General features: G+C 47.0%; 1 protein-coding gene across 9 annotated transcripts in view; it reads left to right on the forward strand.

The window, feature by feature from the left end:
- The window catches only part of Tacc2 (transforming acidic coiled-coil containing protein 2), a 210,366-nt gene that overhangs the window by 50,026 nt on the left and 137,815 nt on the right, over positions 1 to 22,525 (forward strand). For 8 of the 9 annotated variants that reach the window (XM_029479161.1, XM_029479156.1, XM_029479157.1 and 5 more), the window contains exon 5: positions 17,292 to 22,415. The exons of the other annotated variant lie outside the window; for it this stretch is intronic. In XM_029479161.1, the coding sequence (XP_029335021.1) occupies positions 17,292 to 22,415 (5,124 nt within the window). The remainder of the gene's footprint in view (positions 1 to 17,291; positions 22,416 to 22,525) is intronic. 9 annotated transcript variants of the gene reach the window in all.

The following is a 22,525-nucleotide window of genomic DNA, read 5'->3' on the forward strand; positions in this document are numbered from 1 at the left end:
TTGTAGACCAGGCTGGCCTCGAACTCAGAAATCCGCCTGCCTCTGCCTCCCGAGTGCTGGGATTAAAGGCGTGCGCCACCACGCCCGGCTGAGATAAGGTCTCTTACTACATAGACTTGGTAGTCCTAGACCAGGCTGGCCTGGAACTCACAGAGTTCTACCTACCTCTGCCTCTTGAGTGTTGGGATTAAAGATGTGAGCTACCATTTCATACTTGACATCCTTCTCTAAAGCCTGGTGTACTGAGGCTGTCATCTGACCTCCTCTCTCCTATTCCACCACCAAGAGACCCAGCCACGCTATCCATGGACCACATGACCATGCCACCTCCCTGTAACCTTTGCCACATGACCATTCCCTTGGGGCTGTTCTCAATGCTCATTCACCTCTGAGCCCGAGAATACAGTCAGGAAGCAGGAGAAGGGATTCCTTACCATATCCCCCGACACGTACCTCCACCCACCCTACCCCAACCCCGCTCCAGGACTTTTCTCGGCTCTTTCATCTTCAAATTCGTCTGCAGTCTCCAGTGGCCCAGTGGGACAATCAGCGTCTACTCTGAAAGGATTCAGGCTTTTACAGGGGCTAGGAATAGTCATGAAGTTCAGACTATTTTCCACTTGCAAAAGCTCCAGAGACAGGAAGTGCAGAAAGGCCTGTGGCAGCTGAGGTGTGGGAGGAAAACAGTTGTCCTCTTTATCCTTATCCTTTGAGGCTCTGCATCTGTGGATTCAACCCACCATGGACAGGGGTAAATGCACTTGTAATGAACATATACAGACTTAAAAATTATTCCTAAACAGCACAGTGTATCATCTATCTTCACCCTGTTAGCTATAAGTAGTCTAACCAGGCACAGCGGGGTATTTTCTGTGTGAGCTCAGCACTTGGAGCAGAGGCAGAAGGACTACCATGAGTGAGAGACTGGTATGGGTTACAACTGATAGTTCTCTGCAGGCTAGGACTCTGTAGCCAGACATTGTTTCCAAAAACCACAACCAGACCGATTTTAAAAGGAATTAAGATGATTTAAGGTATTCGGGAGAATACATTGTGGATATGTGCCTCGGGAACTCGAACACCCGTTGATTTAGGAGGCCCCAGAGCCAGTTCTCAACAAATATGGAGAGAGAATGTACAAGGAGAAAGGTACAAATTAATCTTACCAAGGATTGCCTCTCTACCCAGGTTTATCTCCACACCACAAACAAGGACACAGACGTGGAGCATTAAATATCTGCAACAGTTGGAGAAAGTCCCTGTTTTGCCTTAAGAACCATCTCCCTATTTGAATTATAGGAGAACTAGGGGCCAACATGTCCCCTAGGGTAGGTTCCTCACCTACAGGGGAGCTGGTCTAACTGCCTTGCTTCCTGATTGCCACATGGTGTCACTGTTATAACTTGACCTTGCATAGTCCAAACTCAGTAAGTGTCTGTACCTGGCTGCACTTGGGTTCCCGAGGGAGGTCAGTCCTCCCCTCCAGAGGGAAGCTAGCTTAATCCAGTTAACACCCCTGCTGCTCCCCTGGTCTACTTGGTGCAGTTGGCCCAGATGTCTGCATCTGGATTAGGTTCCAGGCCCATCACATCCCGTAGCCTTTCTCTTCTTACATACCAACAATCAAGAACGGTAGCCCTACAACATGCAAGCTGATCTTGTCACACAACTTTCATAGAATATCTGGGCTTTGAGGCTGTGGAGGAAGCAGGGATGTAGCCCTAGGGGTGACTTTGGAGAGACCTCCACTCTGGTGGAGCCAGGATTTTTGGCTTTGCCACAGGGAAAAAAAAGTTCAGGATTCAATATGGATCAAAGTTAGAGTGTAATAAGAAAAAGATTTTAAAATAGATTCAGGGGGGCTGTAAAGATGCCTCAGCAGTTAAGATTGCTTACTGTTCTTGCAGAGGAATGGAGTTCAGGTCCCAGCATCTATATCAGATGGCTCACAACTGCCTGTATCTCCAGTCCCAAGGGAGTCAGCACTCCGGTTCCTAAAAATACATGCATTCACATGCATATACACATACATGTACATATAAATAAAAATAAATAATCTTAAAGACTAAATAAACTAGATTTAAGCATGTGTGTTAGAGAAGAAAGATGCTCATGAGAGAGAGAGAGAGTGCATACTCAAGACAGGATTCGCAGAAGGGTCAGGTGCCTGTGACCATCTTAACACACTAATTATATAGGGAGGTGGTGGTGGTTTCTTAAGCCATTGTTCACAGGGTTTCAGTAATAATTGCTTTTATTTATTGGGGTATACGTCTGTCACGGTACAGTTGAGAAGGTCAGGGAACAATCTGCAGGAGCTGGTTCTCTCTGACCATGTGTCGTTCTGGGCGATCAAACTCGCTCATGCCATGGGGCTTGGTGGCAAGTGCCTTTACCTGGGGCATCGTCTACCTGACTGTATGCATTGTGCTTGTAAGGGACATTATTGTCATTGTTGTTTTCTTTTTTTTCCCTCTAATGGGAATGAGATTGTAGGGTAGTGTCTCAGACACATTGGAGAGGATTATAGGGTGGTTAAAGAAAAATAGGTCAAAAAAGGCCTCCTTACTATAAGAAGGTCATGCGGAAGGTAAGGTATTTGTTTTGACTGTGCGCAAGGTTCATAATCTCAGCAAATTACTGTTTACAGCCGGCAAGAGTAGGAGGTGACTCTCAAAGGTCAGCTGTGCTTAGGCTTCAAGCATGGTTGTTAACATTCTCAGATGAAATCTCTGTTAAAAAAAAAAAAAAAAAAGAATATGGTTGGCCGTGATGTCACATGCCTTTAATGCCTGCAGCAGAGACTCTGGTCTTCTGTGGGGTTGAAGCCAGCCTGGTCTATATTGTTAAGTCCTAGGCTGGCCTATAATTCTGTCCAATGTATGTGAGAGACTACCCTATGATCTCATGGCTCGGTGCTACCTGAGGATGAGTAGAATCGATGAGTCAAAGATGCCAAGGTTTGGGACCAAGAACCCTCAAAGAAACCTGGCAGTCCACTTGTGAGCAACTGTGGAGAAATTAATCAGTTTAGACATGAAGGAAAGACTATAGGCGAGGTAAAGATTGGCTGGGGAGACTCCTGATCGGGCCTTTATTTAAGCAGGCCCCCGGCAGTCGGGAAGAGTGGCAGTTTAATGGGGTGATTATGGCCCCAAATCCTGTGAGGTCCTTACTGCGGTTTCTGTGATTTACACTATTCTCAGATAGGCCAGCTCCTCCCTGCATCCTTATTTCAGTGACTTTAAGCCACAGTGTAGAGCTGAGGAATGGAGCAGGGGGTGAGGGTGGTGGGGGGGTGGACCATCAGAAGCGGACTCTGGGGTAGGGAGCGGTGGTCCCCATCTCCCTGGTGATAAGATTTACCTGTGTGTTGGGTAAATGCCCCCTGCCGGTCCTGAAGCAGCATCAGCTCCTAGGTACCTCTGAGCCGCAGAGTCTCGAACTCTGGTTAAACCATTCCTTTATCAGCTGCTTTTCATGAGACAGTCTCCTGCCTAGAGCAAAAATATCCTTCATGTTTGAGTAAAGTCAGTGTCAGGAAGGTAGCCAGGTGTTTAAAAAAATGTAAAATAAAATCAATGGGCTTTGCTGAAAGGCAAGGGTGTGTCTTATTTCTCTCTGCAAACATGCCTGCTGAGTGCTAGACCCAGGGGTCCAGAGCTACACACATCCTGGAGCAAAGCCTTCTGGATACTCGAATATAGACGACCTGAGGGAACCCTGGGAAAAAAACAAGGCTCAGAGAGGTTAAGCAAGGTACAGGCTCACAGAGACAGGAGGGGGCACGGTGGGAATTCGAAGCACTCCTGATTGATGGCGCCCCAAACCCAGACCCCTAACCACAGACACACTGGAACAGAAACCCAGTTGATCCTTAGTATCTATTCCCTGTAAACAAAGTCAGGCCTTAAAGAGAACTTAACAAGATTTGACGGGAGCTTTGAGCAGCAGTGGGCCTGGTTCTTTAGGTCATAGGCAGCACACAGCTATCTCACCATCCCTTTCTAGCCTGCCAGCTCTCCTCTCAAGGCCTAAGGAGAAGGGTCAGCCTCTGTCCTCCTTCTGACTCATTGTTTATTATCTCTGGCTGGAAGGAACCCTGGCGGGTGTGGAAGGGAGGCTAGGCGCCTGCACCTGAGCTTCTGGCTGGAAGTGACCTGGCTAAAGGCTTTCTGCCCATCCAGGAGCAACAGGCCATTGTAAGCTTTAAAAAGAAAAACAGGATTATTATTAAATTTTGTGTGTGTGTGTGTGTGTGTGAGCGAGACAATACCCATTTATTGGGACAACTGGGAAGATAGAGGAAAATGGAGGGCAGAGGAACCTCTCCTACTCTTCCCGTCTGTAGATAACTACAATCAAAATGTTAGTGTCTCTCATGCGTTTCTGGGTTTGCTTTTCAATTCTTTTCTCCAGCGTGAGAAAGCTACATTTTTTTTGCATACACACACATGTATGTATGTATGAACACACTTCACCTGTATACATATATGTATAATTTTAAAATAATGGGCTATTCTTAGAATGGTTTTAGATGTACAGAAACGTTTAGGAGATAGGAGAGGGTAGAGAGAAGGCTCCCAAGTTAAGAGCAGTGGACTTGAGTTCAGTTCACTCCTGTAACTCCAGCTCCAGGGAATCTGATGTCCTCTTTTGGCCTCTGGAGACACTGCTCTCATGTGACACCCCTCCACCATACATATACATAATTATTTAAAAAAAAAATCAAAGCCATGAGTCTCCTTGTCTGGCTTTTAAAAACAGTGAAAAGGAAGAGGAGGAAGAGGAGGAGGAGGAAAAAGAAGATAGTATAGAAAGTCCCCAGGCACCTTGTTCTGCCTCCTCTGTACGATTTCTGTTACTGTGGATACCTTGACTTAACTGGGATGTTTATTCCCATCACTGAGTCATTGCTGGAGGATTATTATTCCCTGCAGTCTAGCATCTACACTAAGGTTCACCCTGACGCTCACGCTATGGGTCTGTGAGACCTGTCCTGCCATGTTCCCTTCATTGTGACATCATGCAGAACGGTTTCCTGCCATGACTATCCCCCAGGGCTCACCCAGTCATCTCTGCCTTCTCTGTCCCCCATTCTGGACCCTGGCAATTACTGATGCTCTTACAGGAATCCCTATAGTTTCTTTTGTATTATTGTCGAATCAGCAGCCAGGTGTGGTAACACAGGCCTTTCATTCCAGCGCCTCGAGGCAGGTGGATCTCTGTGAGTTCAAGACCATTGGGTGTACATAGAGAGATTCAGGCTAGCAAGCAAGGATTATACAGGCAGACCTTGCCTCTTTGGGAGGGCAGTAGATGTCTAAACCCGAGAAGCTGGTGAACACGTAAACCCCTCCATGCCTGTGTAGGCACATCCAAACCTAGAGTGAGAGCATGCCTGTCATCCCATTTGACTGCTTGTCCAAGAGTGAGAGTTATTCTGACATTTGTCACCACTGATAGGTTTCCCTAACTTTTCCTAAAAATGGAATTAAATAGTGTGTGTGATTGATTTTAATATTCTGCTGCTTGTTGATTATTTCATGAAAGTTACCATCTCAATTTGATCTTTTTCAAAAGTGTGTGTGTGTGTATGTGTGTGTGTGCGTGCTCGCACACCAGAGGGTAACTTTTGGGAGTTAGTTCTCTATTTCCACACTGCAGGTTCTGGGAAGTCAGGTGCCCAGGCTGGTTGGGGCACTGTTAGCTACTAAGCCATCTCTCCTGCTCCACCTCAGCCATTTCTAAGCTGTGGTGTTCAGAGCGCTGGCTAGTGCGCCCAGTCTCCGTGTGCTGTAAGGTGGGAGCTGAGCTCATCCGAGACCTATGTAAAGCCCAGATGTCCTTGCTGTGTGTGTTGCTCTGAGCTCCGTTTTTGATGTATCTCATAAAGTTTTACATCTGTACTCCCATTCAATGAAAGCGCTTCCCATTTCTCCTCTGCCTCATCTCATTCATGGACCATTAAGAGACAAGCTTCCTGGCCTCCAAGTGGCTGTGGGTGTTTAGATTTCTTCCTGTTATTGATCTATAATTCAATCCTACTGTAGACAGATAAATTGTTCATATACCTGAATTATCTTGATGTTATTGAGGCAGCTTTAGTGCACATATGATAATTTTTTAGAGAACAATTGTTCTCTTTGTACTTAAAGAGAAGGTTATTTTATTTTTAGTAGATACTATTTAAGTCATTGTGGTAACACATGACCTTAGCATAGGCTAAAGAGACAGACAAGAAGATCAGAAATTTGTGGCCAGCCTGGGCTACCTTTGGGCCAGAGCTATAACCTCAGAGGGCGAAGGCACTTGCTTGCTGCCAAGCTTGACAGTCTGAGTTGAGGCTTCAGAACTCACGTACTGGAGGGAGCCAACTCCTTCAAGTTGTCCTTTGTTTGTTTGTTTTTGTTTATTCGAGACAGGATTTCTCTGTGTAGCCCTGGCTGTCCTGGAACTCACTCTGTAGACCAAGCTGGCCTCAAACGCAGAAATCCGCCTTTCTCTGCCTCCCAAGTGCTGGGATTAAAGGTGTGCACCACCACTGCCTGGCTTCAAGTTGTCCTTTGGCATACATATCAACACACAAATTAAAAAAGAAATACAGATAGTATTTAATACATGTTGATTAGGTGAGGCATGTTGATGGTGTTGTCGGGGTTTAAATATGCAGAATAATTGTCTGCCTACTTGATCATTGAACTATTGAAAAGTAGGCATAGAAGTAGTATCAGACTACAATGTACCATTTTCCATGCTCCTCCCTCATCCTCTGCCCTGCCCCGCATCCCCCCCCCTTTTTTTTGTTTGCCCACTTGTTTTAGGAACTGTCCACTTGTTTTAGGAACTAGCATATGTATTGTGGATGTATCACAATCTGCTTCAGAGTAATTGAAGAAGCTTTTCATCCACATTAGGAGAGTCGTACAAGAGTAAATCTTGAGGGGCTGGAGAGACCTCTCCGTGCTTAGAAGGACTTGGCTGCTCTTGCAGAGGACCCAGGTTCAGTTCTCTATACCCATTCTGTGGCTCACAACTGCCTGTGACTCCAGTTCCAGGGGAATCTGATGTCCTCTTATGTCCTCCATGGGCACTGCATGCATACAGTGCACAGACATACATGCAGGAATATTCACACACAACATAAAAATAAATCTTAGGGAACAAAAGGAGCAAACTGTCATTCCTCTGCCCTTTGGTCTTATATGGTCATAACTCATTTTATTAATGTGTAAGTTACAAATATGTAACAGTAGATTCTCTTGCTTCAAACAACCATGAGATTGAGAGCATAACAGGGAAGGCTATGTGCACAGTGCCCATCCTGGTATCTATTGTTCTTTGGTGTAGGATCAGTTCACGATCTGGTGTTCTTCCCCTTCTGGTGAAGGGCTTCCGTTAACATTTCTTGAAAGATAAATCTGGCGTGGAAAGGTGGCACACCTATAACCTCAACACTCAGGAGGCAGAGACAGGTAGATCTCTGAGCTCCAGGCCAGCCAGAGTTACACAGTAAGATCCTATCTCGAACAACAACAAAATCAACCAACCAAACAAAAACACCAAAAACCTGAAAACAATAACAACAGTAAATCTATTGGTGCTTCGTTCATTCAGTTTGTATTTTATTTTATTTTATTTTATTTTATTTTATTTTATTTTATTGAGACAGGATCTCACTACGTAACTCTGGCCATTCTGGAACTCACAGAGCTCTAGCTGCTGCTTCTTGCTCCTGAGTGTTGGGATTAAAGACATTGCGTCACCACGACTGGCTGGTTAATTCTTTTAGCCTTCACTTATCTAAAAAAAAAATCTTTATTTTACTGTATTTCAGGAAAAAAAATTTATGTGAGCAAAGAATCCTCAGTAGACAGTATTTTTCCCCATCAGATGGTACCCGACTGTATTTCAGCTTACATTATTTTTAATGTTGTTTGCTATGGTCCTTAGCTCTGTACTTTTTTTCTTCAACTGCTTTTAAAAAAAAGATTTATTTATTTTATGTACATAAGTACACTGTAGCTATTTTCAGACACACCAGAAGAGAGCATCAGATCCCATTACAGATGGTTGTGAGCCACCATGCCAAGGTTGCTGGGAATTGAACTCAGGATCTCTGGAACAACAGCCAGTGCTCTTAACCGCTGAGCCATCTCTTCAGCCCCTCTTCCCCTGATTTTATTATTTTATTTTTCATTAGCATTAAGCAATTAGATGGTAATATACCTTGATACAGTTTTTTTTGCTGTTTCTTGTACATATAGTTGATATTATTGGCTGTGACATAGGTTTACAGTTTAAAATGAAGTTGGAAACTTTTCAGCCTTTATTTCCTCATTTTTTTTCTTTTATTTACTGTCTGTCACTGAGGACTCCAGTAATACTTGTATTTACCCACTGGCATCTGCCCCACACCTTGTTAATAATTCTAGCCTCAAATTGGACATGGAGGCACATGCCTTTAAACCCAGCACTTGCAAGGCAGAGACAGGTAGATCTCTGTGAGTTCGAGGTCAGCCAGATCTACAAAGTGAGTCTACACAGAGAAACCTTGTCTCAAAAACTATAATAACAACATTATTATTTATTATTATTATTACATGCTACTCCTTTAGTCTCGATCCTCCATTTGGACATTTCTATTGCAGCACCTTCAAGTTCACTAGCCTATTTCTCTACGTGTTGAATCTGCCACTCTCAACCAGTTTATTCTTCGCCTCACGCTGCCACTTTCACCCTTGGCCATAGGATTTGGGTCTTTTTATGCCTTCCATTTCTGTGTTTGACAGGCTCAGTGGACATATCAAATATAGTTATTTCTGTGATGCCGAGGACCGATCCCAGGCCCTGTGTGTGCTAAGCAAGCAATCTTCTACTGGGTCATGCCGCTAGCCCCATGATACCTTTTGTGACGTCTGGGTCGGTTTTGATGATTTGTGTTTTCTTTTCCCCATGGCTCATCTGTCCCTGCTTCTTTGCATGCCAGACATTGTGAGTTTAAAGCTTTTGGGTAGTAGATATTTTTATATTTCTATAAATATTCTTGAACTTTGCTCTGGGATGGTTATTTGGGACAGCTCAGTGTTTTTGAATCTTGCTTTGGAAGGCAAGGCCACGGCCATGTTTATGAGAGGGTTAATTTCCCACCATGGAGACGAAACCCTTCTTGGTCCCCTGACAGATGCCCTGTGAGCTATGAACATTTTCCACTCTGGCTGGTGGGAACCAGAACTAGTTCCAGCTCTGTGTGACTCTGAGGTTTTTTCCTTGGTCATTCAACTGGCATGTCCCTAGTCTCAGATGATCTCCATATGGGCACATGCCAATTAGGATCTCTCCTATTTCTAGAACTTTCTCTTTGTTCAGCCCTGTCCTTTCTGGTACTCATTCTGACCTGGGATTTCTGTCTTGATCTCCCTAGACAACTACCTCCATGTCCCCAAAGAAGGGAAACTGTCACCTTTATCTACTCCTAGACTCCATGTTACCTCCATGTCACAACAGAACAGTTTTTCCTTATCTGCAGGGATTGCCATCTGTCTCCTGCTCTCTCCTTTGGCAGTTATTCCTCTTAGTCTTCTAGTTAGAAATCCTTCCTATGACCCTCTACAGCTCAGGCACCCTGAAAACATTGAAACAGCCTATCTAATTTCTAAGAAAGGAAGAAACTTGGTTTTAAGGTAGAAATGCAACAAAACACTTGGTATTTGTTCTGGAAACACTGAAAAGATCTTTCTAGGAGGGAAAAGGAAAAAAGGACAAAGGATGGATATGCTGGGCAGAAGTCTTGTCTCTGTGTTCTCTCTAAAAGCTCCTTGTATCACATGCATTCATTTGCAGTCCCCTGGGTCTGTTTATGGTCTCAGATGCCAACTCTGACAGCAGCTAATCTTCCCAAGATCAGCCCGCAGCTGTGGCAGGAGCCTGGGATGTCTTCATGACCTTGATATTAGGGCAGCTTGGTTCCCAGTAACGTGGATGCACGACCTTCCCACTCTCCTGCTACATAGATCAGTGACTTACAAGGAAACAAATAAGAAAATAGACCAGGGCTTGGGGTTTAGTCTGTAAAGTATCCCTCAGTCACATTTTGAGCTCTGGAAACATGTACATACGTGGCACCAACTCCGGAGAATATACCAAACTGAGCACTCAGTGGCAGAGATCCCCAGAACTATAAAAAGCAAATAAATAAACAAAAAGAATTGTGGGACTGGAGAGGGAGCACAGGTGGCAAAGTATTTACCACGCAAAGCATGGGGACTTAAGATCTATCTCAGAATAGACATTTTCAAAAGCTGGGTGGGTGGTGCATGCTTTTAATTCCAGGGCTGAGACAAGAGGATCTCCGGGACTCAGTAGCCAGCCAACTGCTCGCTGAGTTCCAGGCCAGTGAGAGACCCGATCTCAGAACAACTAAAACAAACAAATACACAACCTCTCCCCAAGAAAGCAGAACCAACCCCCAAGCCAAAACAACATGAACAGCACCTGAAAGCAATCCTCATGGTTGCCTCCAGCCTCCGCACAAACCTGGGCACACATTTATATTCTCATCTTCCCCAACAACTTTTTCAAGCCTTGAGAGGTTTTCTTTTCATTGGTCTATTTTTTTTTCTATTACAGAATGAGCAAGGAAAGCTAAGCCTGAACTGAGAATATAAAGTGGCCCAGCTCAGTGAGCAAGAACAGAGTGAGTTGATGAGGCAGCTGGCAGTGTAGCAATGTCTTTATTAAAAGTCATTGTGATTCCCTAGATTGACCGGTTTCCTTCTGGTTTCATGGCAGAAGGTCTTAAAGACCTAGAATTGGTGTCCTTTCTTAGCACAGGTTCTCTTGTCTTCCTCTGGCCAGTGGGTCACATCCAGTACAGCTGCCCAGCCAGTTCAAACTCTAACCAGTTGTCATGTATGGGGAAACAAAGTACCCAAGTCATCTTAAGGTGCTGGCAGGGTGTGGGAGCCAATCATACCTCATCTTACCATGTTCTCAACCCACTGTGAAACAGACAATGGACCCAGGCGGAGCTAAGAAAGTCAGCATCATCCACAGCAAAGCTGTGGGTGGATGGTAGATGGGTGGATGGTGGATGATGGATGGTGGGTGGTGGATGATGGGTGTGGATGATGGTTAGATAGATAGATGGGTGAGCAGAGGGATGAATAGATGTAGAGATGGATACATGGGTGGATAGATGGATGAATGGATAAATGGGCAGATGGAGGGTGGAGAGATGACAGATAGATGGATACAAGTGAACTTGAACCAAAGATAGAAAATGTGTAGCAGTATTCTCAGATTAGAATTTCACTTGAAGATTAGGACATGTTTTTTTCCTTCAATCACAGTGTTTCTATAACCTCCTAGTCTAAGATTCTTGTTTTATAGATGAATCCACAAAGGCAAAATACTTTTAAAAATACTTCTTGGAAAAGTTATGGAGGCCTTAGTCCCAGCTCCTCCATCCACTGGCAGCTTCCATCAGTTAAAGGTATATAAGCAACTAACTTATTACCAACTATATAGGGCAGATGTCTGTAAATGACATCTACTCATAAATTACTCTAATTAAAAAGATTAAAAGATTTCCCCATATAACGTCATTACCGGTACTCATGGAATTCCAATGCTCATTCTGGAAAAGGAAAGCCAGAGGCAGAGTGGAAGTTAATGAGTTAGAACAGGCTTAGGAGTTACCAACCCTGATTCTTATCCAGAGACTGGGTGCTATAGTGGGGTGGGGATAAGGGATGTTGCCCAGGTCCCTGCATTCTTGCCTTGGGTATCAAACTAAAGACCATCTCAACCCTTATCAGTTCTCCACAAAGACAGATGCTTCTGTGTTGCTCTGCCATGCTCTTTGCATCCTTCCAATCCCTTCATGAGGAGGAGGAGGAGGAGGTGACACCCATCAAATTGGTGAATTGAGAACAGCAGCTCTCACTGGTCCAGTTTTCCCAGGGACAGAATCAAGTTATTCAGGGCCACTGAGATGTGACTGGTATTCTGGGACAAGCCCATCCTCCTTGGAACTCTGCATGCCAGCAGTCTAGTCTGGGAAGGGATGCCGAACAAGGTGTGGTATGAGGATTGGTTTTACCATTTATTCATTCATCTATCTATCTACCTATTTGTCCATATATACATCTATCCATCCATCTACCTGTCCATCTACCCAGCATCCACATCCATCATCCATCCAACCATCCATCCACTTACATGTTTATTCATTCTATAGTATTATCTATTGAGTGTTGTCACATACCAGATATTATGAGCACAGTGTTGAAAGTAGGCAAGGATCCAGATTCCAGGGAGGAAAATTGTCATCACTCCCATGGATGATCACTGTACCTAATACTAAGTGTCCCTGGGATCCAAGGCCAGAGGGACTTCACTGAGATTTCTGGGGAGAAGCAAAAAGACTCCAGGATACTAGGTATCCCTGTGTAGGATGGAGCAGATGTCAGAGGCTGGGCCACAGCTGTCAGAAAAACCCACACAGGTGACATTTCTAAGCCAGTGCTCTGCCTGTTGCATGGAATTGAAAAAGAAGGGGACTGGTGTACATGGAAGAGTGAAGGCTGTACCTGTCCTCGTGAGAAGCTGGTGTAGACAGGACATACAGAAAACAGCTCTGGAGCCAGGTGGTGCTTTGATCTTGCTTTGCATCAACAGTTCTCTCCCTTCTAGCTAGACCCTTTCTGGGAAATTTTTTTCATGTATACCATGGAAAAATTCCCTCTACCAAGCTGCTGTGTGGGTTAAGTGAAATTGTAACTTGCTTAGCGTGGGCTTGGCTTGAGTAAATACTCAGTATATGTCAACTCTCCATCAATGCTGGTTTCCTTTAGTATGTTGGTTTAAAAGGCCAGGGATGCAGCAGCTATATTTACATTCTCCAGTTAGCATCCTTGTAGGTCAGCATCACTGTGTGCTTTCAGACCTGTGCATTTAGAAGCCTAGTCAGATATGTTTGTCTGTACTGAGGCAGTGGGGAGCACCTTTTCTGTGACCCTCAATATTTGCTTACCAAGTTTCTGCTACTCTTGAGCCAACACCCTTAGGTTGCTCCTTTAGGGTGCTGTAGGCAGAGTCTGCCCCAGAAAGAAGTTGTGGTCCTTTGTCCTTCATGATCTCATCCCCAGAGCAGAAAGGCCACCACGAAGGGCACTTGCTTTCCCAGCTGATAGTGAACATAGCCTTATCCCACACATTTCTATTCAATCTTGAAGCATAAAAGGATTTATGCCAGTCTAATTAATGCACAACCCTCAACAGACCAGTTCTTAGGATTTCTGCTGCCCTTAGGCAAATCTGCTTCTGGCAAGTGGCTTTAATCTGACTGTTAGTATTGCTTCTGATGGGTAATCAAAGAGATCCCTGGTCTGGTCTTATGCTAAATAGACCAACCTTGGACTCTTAACTCAGAGGGAGTTGTTGTGTGCCCCTCACTGAGCGGAATTCATTCTTGGTTGCTCTCTGATAAGAATGAGTAGGTTTACAGAGGTGCATCTCTCAGGCTGTTTCTGATGGTGATGACTTCAATCATCCTGAAGGGAAGCCATGGACTCCCCTTCACAGGCAGTCCCTGTAGAAGACAGCTGTGGAAATGGCGTTGTTTGTTTCATTTCCAGTGTGATACAGAGGGCTCGAAGGGAGACATGTACAGGAACACTCTGAGTCTCATCCTCTGCTAAATTGTTTGGCTCGGTTCAGGGGTGGGGCACTCTGACATATAAAGCCCTTGTTAAAAGGAAAAAAAAAAAAAACCCTCCAGGCAGGGATCACAGCATTGATGGGAAAGGCCCATCGGGCTGCATATCCCATGTCTGGCTCCCTCCTGGGTACCTGCCAAAAGGCCAAGTGTGCATGCTTCACTCAAACTCAGGGTAGTTTTGCACATGTCTGCCAGTGCTGGGCCAGCTGTCTTCGTGTTCTGGGTGACCACATGTACACTGGAGTATATCTCTCACTCGCAGTAGTCTCTACCCTGATGGCTTTGCCTTGAGGTCAGAAAATGCTAACTTGCTTGAAATTGTCGCCTGTTCTGTCTTGGGTCCTCAGGCACCCGTCACTCCTCTTATGTGCAAGACAAATGTGGCTGCCGTGACAATGGGATGGCCATACCTCTTTGAAGGACATAGATGATGGATGTCCCATGTAGAGGTGACTAGCTTGGCAAGAGAGGCTGCAACGGGTGGAGTACAGAGCCTCCTCTCTTCCTTGGGAGGTTTTGTTCTTTCGGCATCGCACAGAGAGAGTAGGAAGCTGTCCAATCAAGATCCAGGCTCAGCCTCCCTGTTCTGTGCTCTCATCTGCAAAGAGCAGGGGCAACACCCATGATATGTGCTGTTTACTGGATTTAATGAAACGGTCCATGCCAAGCGCTGACACCATTCCACCCATTCCTGTTTCTCAACGTGTTATTTTGGAAGGGCTGAAACCTCAGGAACATTGAAAAGAAAGGACAATAGATGCCCATTCAGTAGATGCCCGCATGCTTGCTTTATTAGTTTCCTCAGGCTGCCATGATAGACTGCCTCAGCCTGCCAGCTTCACAACAGAGGTATTTTCTCAGTGTCGGCTGCTGGCAGTTCAGGTCGAGGTGTTCTAGGGCTGGTTTCTGGTGAGGCCTCTCCTTCTGGCTTGCAGAGAGCATCTTCTCACTATGTCCTCATGTGGCCCTCCCCTCTGCATATGCACCCCTGCTGTCCCTGTTCCTGTACATAAGGACACCAGTCCTTCTGGATTAGGCACTCACCCCATGATCTCATTTAACTTTTCTTCCTAATCCCCAAATAGTCATACTGGAGCCTAGGGCATCAACACAGATTTGAGGGAACATACAGGTCAGCACATATTTCTGGGGGGTTGTGGGTGGTGTATATGCCGTGTGTGTGTGTGTGTGTGTGTGTGTGTGTGTGTGTGTGTTTGAATGTGCTCGCCATGTGAGCATGGAGGGTAGAGGTTGGCGTTGAGTCTTTTTCTATTGCTTTCCACTTTATTTCTTTCATTTTAATTTATTTTATTAAAATAAGATAGCCAAAGAAGCATCAGATATCTTGTCAGACACAATAAAAACAAAGCAAAGCTGTCACTCCAAATCATTACAAAACTTGTATTTCTGACTCTCTTCTAGACAGTGATGTGACTGGAGACAGGACAGGACCCACCTTATTTTGGGGGGACCAGGTCTCTCATTGGACTTGGAACTGCTGTTTTCCCTAGACTGGCTGGCCAGTGAACCCCCGAGAGCTGCATGATTCTTAGCTGTCTGCTGAGGCTGGGGCTGCACTACAACACTCAGCTCCTGTGTGGGTTCTGGAGATCCAAAGTCAGGTCCTCACACTTGCTTAGCAAGCAAGCTCCGCACTGAGCCATCGCCCAGCCCCAGTCCTATACTTTTTAATAAGAATACACTCCATCTTTCCACCCTGTGGGTCCTGCATGGGTGAGAATGCATGTATTGCCTTGTATGGGAAATTTCCTACTGGATATGGAGAGTAGAAACCTTCCGCTGAATACAATGGGTCTATAGGTGTGTGCATGTGTGCATGTAATAGTTAGCAAAGGTCCTATAAGCTTGCTTTGCTATTTGTTCCTTAAGATAACTCCAAAGCAATGACTTTTTAGAACTCTAGATAGAACTGGAGGGATAGCTCAGCAGTTAAATGTGCATGCTCTCTTGCAGAGGACCCGAGGTCAGTTCCCTATACCCATGTCAGGTGGCTCACTACCACCCACAACTTTAGCTCCAGGGAATCCAACAACCCTCTGGCCTCTGTGAGCACTACACACATACACTTACCTGCCCATATACGTAACTAAAAGTAAAATGATTAAAAATTCAAAGCTGTAGAAAAACTTTATTTCTGTTAACTTTGCCTTAAGTAACTTCTCTCCATGCCAGAAAAATATTTAATCATACTACATACATAGAATCACAGCTATAAACAAAACAAAACAAAATAAAATAAAACATACCCTAGAGAAAGAGTATTGGAAACCCGGAAGGGGGGGTGACTAAACTATTGCAAGTAGAAAGCACATAAGGTGTTTTCATAATTCTGTACCAGTCATTACATTGTTTATAAAATTAAAATGCATCTGGGTGTGGTGATATACATCTGTAATCCTAGTACTTGGGAGGGAAAGGCAGGAAGATCAGAAATTTAAGATCAGTCTTAGATAGCAAGTTTCAGCACCCCTGGACCATATGAGACCCTGTCTCAAAACCATAAAAATAAAACAAAAGTGCACTTAAAATAATTGAGAACTGAGCAGCATAGCATATTCAAATGTAGCATGCAGCAAATTATATCACAGTAACTGGGGGGTTGGTAAGTGGTCACAATGCCCTGATTCTGAGCCACGTTCTTCTCAGTTCTCTGAGTGTGTCATAGTAGGTGCTTTCTCACACACTGCCTAGGTCAGCATATTCCACTTAGGACAAGCACGGTGGGAAGGTATTTCAGCCCTCAGTGGAGAGATTCCATTCAAGTGATGGGTGATTTGGGGGTTATGCTTCACTGTACCACCATAAATTGTGGAGAACTAACGATATTCAAGAATAGTCCTCACCAGGTGTGGTGAGAAGTGCCTTTAATCCCAGTGCTTGTGGGCAGGAGGCAGGCAGATGGATCTCTATGAGTTTGAGATCAGCCTGGTCTACAAAGCGAGTTCCAGAACAGCCAGGGCTACATGTTGAGACCCTAACAAACAAAAAGAATAACCTTCAATTTCCAGTCACAGCTTTCCTAACTTACGCCTTTCCCCCAAATACCAAAGGATTCCAGAACTTGTTGACCTTTGTCACTGTCTGTCTGTCTATTAAAAATCTCCCTGGGAAGTTGAAGAAGGTGCTTGCCTGGCAAGAATGAGGGCTGAGTTAAATCCCCAGAATGCATATTTAAAACACAACAGGATTGTGGTGTATGCTTATACATGCACATGCACACGCACACACACATGCACATGTGCACATGAAAGGAAATTTCCTACATTAAAAAAATGTTTTCAATAAATTTCCATATTTCCCTGCTCATTATTGACCTGCATGAAAAGCCCCACACCCGGACAGTTGAGACTTCCTGCAGTGGTTTTTGAAGAAGCAAGGGCATGTATAACAATTACGGAAGGAGCTTCATGGGGTCAGTATGGTTTTGGTGGAGGCACCTGGTAGCCTTCCGGTGGGGGTCAGATTGGGGCCATTCTGCCTGGATGTGCCTCTATGCATGGCATCTTGTGAGAACCAATGAAACGATCCATGTTTTCATTGTTGGCAGCACTGGGCTAGGAGGCTCCGGCTCTGCTTCTGAAAGTGTTGCCAGCCTGGACCCATGCACTGTGTCTCCAGAGGTGGCTGAGCAAGGGGAGCACCCCCAGGAAGCCAGAGGCGCAGAAGGTTCTCCACTGCCCAGATCATCTCTGCCCTGGGAACAGCCGTGCCCCTCAGCCTCCATGCCCTTCACCGAGGGCCCCTCAGAAGGTTGCTTGGCCAGCTCAGAAGCAAAAGCTCCTGAAGACAGCACCCTGACAAATCACCTTTGGATGGAACCCTCCCACAACATCCCAGGGAACATCTTACCGACATCCACTCCTGAAGTAGATGGCCCCACACAGCACTCAATGGCTGCCAGCACCCCTAGTGCTGAAGGAGACAAAGAGCTGAAGGAAGAGGGGCCAAACTCATCCTCCAGTCGCACTGGCCAATTGCCAGGAATTTCCCTAGTTCCTCTCCAGGAGCCAAGGACAGAGCTGTTGTCTGGAGAGGGCACTGGGCCTCGTGACTTTGAGTTCCAAAGGAAAGAGGATATGGACGACTGTCCCTCCCCAGAGTCAGCAACCAAAGCCCCCGCTGCCACTCAGCCAGGGAGGCCAAACTCAGCTGACCTTGAGTCTCCCCCAAAACTTGAGACTATGGTCCCACAAGATTCAGTCCTAAGATCATCATCAGACAGAGAAAGAGATGGGGTGGAGGTGCTACCTACGTGTTCAGCCAAGAACTTGGAATTTCTCGAAAGCTGCCATCCCTCTAAAAGCAAATCCAGAGCTATCCCTGGATCAGGGACAAGCACTGCCTCCCAGGAAAGCTGCCAGCAGAAAGTAGAAATGCATCTGCCATATGCAGAACTGCCCTCAGGCCCACTAGGTCTTACCACAGCACCAGCAAACAGTGGCTCCTGGAAAGAGACTCTGGACACCAGCGATGCTCAGAGCCAACCGCAGACAGGGACATCGGGAACTGAGCTCCAGCAAGTCGTCTGTGTGGCAGCAGCCAGCCAGCTGGATGGGAGCTTGCTTCTGAGTGCTGAGGCTCCTCTCTTCGCTAGAACAGAGGAAACTTCAAGTTCAGCTTCAAGTCCCACCGCACACGCAGCTGCTTGGAACTCGGTTGCCTCCGAAGAATCCACAGAGACTGTTTCTGAGACGAAGATGTCAGTTTCTGCAGATCTGGCTGCCACAGAACAGATGGATACAGGAGTGGCGGAACTGAAGCCAACATCAGATCTTAGAAAAATACAAGAACAACTAGAAGGTAGCCTCCAGCAGGTTCCTGCACCTTTCTTGCAGGGGCAAAATGATACAGTCCAACAAGGGTTGTTGCTGCCAACTTTCTCCCATGGCATTTCAAATGAAAGTTCAGTGGAACCAACTGATGGTCCCAAGGCCCCCAAGAATACTGAAAATAGAGTTGTGGCTAGAGAGGAAAGCAGATCGCATGGAGACAACCTTGAGGGACAGCAAGAAGCCACCAGTGCCTTTGCTGGTGCAGAGCCTGGGAACCATGATGAAGAGAAGTCTCAAGCCTTTCACAGCAGGCCCCATCTGGAGACCAAGAAAGATGAGGTTTCAAAGGCGCACAGTAATACAGAGAACAAAATCGTTCCCAGCTCAGACTCAACACAGCCACTTAGACAGGAGGTTGCTGGCCACAGGGATGGGTCCCACTCTGGATCAGCAGAGGTAGTGGGGCAGGTGGTTGCTGAATCCCATGTGACTGACACCGCTACCTCACTGCACAAACTCCATGAGGAGGACCCCATCCTGGCCTCAGCATCAGATGGCACTGGTGAGCACTTTCTTCCCCAAGAAGCCATCTGGGAAAGTTCAAGATCTCAGACCAAAAGCCCAGTCATGCTTCAGGACAGAGGAGGATTGGAAGCAACAGAATCACTTCCTGCTTTAGAATCTGAGAAAGGAGATTTCCTGCCTGCTACAGCTGCGGAGGAGGAGGTACCCAAAGCTGGGGGGATGGAGGATATATTGGAAGTAAAGAAGAGCCATTCACCCTTGCATCCGCCTTACAGCTGTGATGGGGAAGGCTTGCTGGTGTCCCCAGGCCAACCTTGTGGGGTGGAGAAGGTTGAACCTGGACAGGAAGTCCATGCTGATGCGTCATCTCCCCGCAATGGGAAAGACTCAACAATAGGCCATGGACTTGCTATGCTCAGTCAGGAACAAGACTGTCAGAGAAAACTGTCTTGCCCAGAGGACAGTCTCCCACCATCTCCAAAGAACCCTCTCCAGCCATCTCAACTAGACCCAGAAGCGTCCATCTCTGCTATTCTCTGTGACAAGAACCAATCACCTACAAATGGGCAAAAGGCTTGTCAAAGCGACCCAGGTCTGAAGAAGCAGAGTACAGTTTCTTCCTCAATCCGGGTACCCGAGGAAAGGAAGCCTTGGGCAGATGTGAGCTTGTCTACTCGAGGAGGAAACGAACAGGGGTCAGAACTTCCCTCCAAAGGTAGCCCATGCAATACTCCAAGTTCATCACCCAAGGATACAGTTCTGGAAGGAGCACCACCGTCAGAGATGTCAGAACTGTCAACCCCACTGGGACAAGAGTCGCCTGCACTAGGGGGAAATGAGCAAGAGGGCACAGGCAGCAGTAGTCAGCTCTCGGAGATCCTGCCTCCTGCAGCAGCCACCGCTCTTACAGAAAACTTGGGTGGGAAGGATAGTCTCTCTACTGGGCAGGGGCTGAGCAAGTCCCAACAGGAGCTGGATGATGCTTTGCAAACAGGCAGCCTGCGTGAAGAAGCACGTTGTGGGGACTCGGGCCTTTCTGAAGCCAGTGACGTACTGCCTCCGCCTCGGGGCTTGGATAAGACAGAGACAGCAAGTAGAAACAGAGCGGAGGCCCTGCCCTGTCCACCTGACTCAGTAGCTCTCCTGGATACAGCACACTGCTCTCCAGACCCAGTGCCTACCAATCCCAGAGTCACACTCACCCAGGATGCCCTAGAGAGCGAGGCCTGTGATGAGGGCCAGAAAGAGTCAGCCCCACAGCTGGAAATGGAGCAGCCGGCCCCCTTGGGTACAGAAGCACAGAGTCCTCTTGGAAGTTTCCAGAAAGCAGAGGAACAAGATGGTAAAGGTGGATCTGCTGAAGTGAACGTTGATGCCAGTGAAGGAGACCCCAGGATGCAGCAGGCTTCAGAGGCACCAGAACCTGCTCTGAGTAGTGGCTTCCTTCAGGCTGACCAGAGCCTTGCCTCCACCCTGAGTGAGCCACGCCAACTTGTGCAGCTTAAGCCCAGCTGCGGGGATGCCTTGCTGACAGCTGGAGAAGCAGACGGGATGCCCAGAAGTTCTGTGGACGTTCTGACACAGCACACTGTTTCAGGCCCACGGAGCCTTCTGCCGGCTGAACCACCTGACACCCCTTACCTGCATATCAATAGTGCTGCCAGGAAGGATGCAGAAGATGGAAGCACGAGAGGAGCCGTTTCCTCTGAGGACCCTGGAGCACCTCATGAAAGTCCTGTAAAGGAGCCTCCACCTGCTTTGGAAAATGACACCCTTGAAAAGATACCTGCTGTCTCCTTCACCACAGTCTTGCAACCAGGAACTGCAGATGGGGACATCTCTGCAGCGGGGGATGGTAATGGTATCGGTATCCCCCAAGCTGGAACCACTGAGGGGCACGTGAGCTTCATGCCCTACCTGGACAGGATGCCTCTCCCGGTCAGAGACGAGCAGATGGCAAGGGAGATGCATGTGGCTGCTGCTCCAGAAGCAAATGCCAGGCCCTCTGAGATCACAGCATGCCCTGCCAGTGAGGATGCAGCAGGAGAGAGACGGGGGAACAGGGAGAGGCCAGTAGAACTTACCCCAGATCTGAGGGTTGTTGCATCAGGTAGCGAGGGTGCAAGCTCCAAGCAGACCAGCATAATAGCGGGGCTTCCTGATTTTAGGGAGCATATCACCAAGATCTTTGAGCAGTCTGTGCTTGGAGCCCTGGCTGCTGACCGGCCCCATAGTAAAAAGTCAGGAGTTCCAAGGAGTGTGCTGTTTGAGGGTCCTGATGTCTCACTGAACTCAGAGAAGCTTCTAGATGGGGCACAAGGAGTGGCTGCTGCCCTTCTCCCCGTACCTCCTGCAGGACTCCAGGTTGAGAAGAAGCAAGAGTCAGCTGTTGAGGCTGAGAGTTCTCATCAAGTGCCCCAGGATCCAGCGCCAGAGAAGGTGATGGGTCTGGTGGGGACAGCCTTGGAGGAGAGCAGGCCAGGTGCCAGTGTTGAAGGAGAGAGGACTGGAGAGCCTGTTCAGGGAACTCAGGCTCACTCACAGCAGTCAAGAAACAGGCAGGAACTAACAGTGGGCCTTCCCTCTTCAGCAGCTGTTCAGGGGCTACCAGCAGAAAGAGCCCCTGGCTTCCCTGTGGCTCCCCATAGCCATGCAGATGTAGATGAGGCTTCTGCTCAAGGTGACAAAAGTAATTCCATAAAAGAGCACCTGGAAACATTGCCCAGCAACAGTCAACAAAGAGAAGATGGTACCCGGGACCCTACTCAAACCAAGGGTCTAACTAGTCTATCAGGATCCCCCTGTGCCCTGAATGGCTCTTCCCATGGAAGTGTTTTGAATGTGCCTGAACCTAAAAGTGAGCCCTTGATCCCTTCCACACTTGAGGGTGATAGACAGATTGAAGCTGCTGTCAGTACTACAAACACGCAAAATATGCTGGGCAACCAGGATGCCCCCGAAATGTTGGCTGGAGAAGTGTTGACTACTCCCCTGGATCCCAGCAAAATGGCAAGAGCTGCTGAGGAAGCAGAAGGTGATGTCACACCAAGCAGGGCTGAGACGTGGGCATGTGTGTCTAGTGACCTCCTTGAAACAGGTACTACAAGGATGCTTCCCGGTGTGGCAGGTGACTCAGCACAGCCTGGGAGCTTTCAGGACTCAGGATGCTCCAACAGGGCTCAGGTGATGGAGGATGCAGCCACCCTTCAAGGGGACAGCCAGGTTGAAGACCAGCAAGCCAAGCAACAGCTGGGCCCTCAGCTCCCTGCTCCTGTAGGGCCTGGGAAGCCGAGTATCTCTTCTCCTCCAGAGCCCGATGAGAGCAAAGATGAAAAGCTGCACCTTGTGGCTCCAGAAGAACTCCTCAGTGACAGGTACTTGGGTGCAATGCCTATAGGTTCAGATCCAGTATGATCCCTACCCTCATGCTAAGTAAATCAAACTGACGGGAAATTTTCAGGAGGACCAGTTTCCTGTATGGGGA

Source organism: Mus caroli, chromosome 7, assembly GCF_900094665.2.
Source record: "Mus caroli chromosome 7, CAROLI_EIJ_v1.1, whole genome shotgun sequence".
Lineage (NCBI taxonomy): Eukaryota > Metazoa > Chordata > Mammalia > Rodentia > Muridae > Mus > Mus caroli.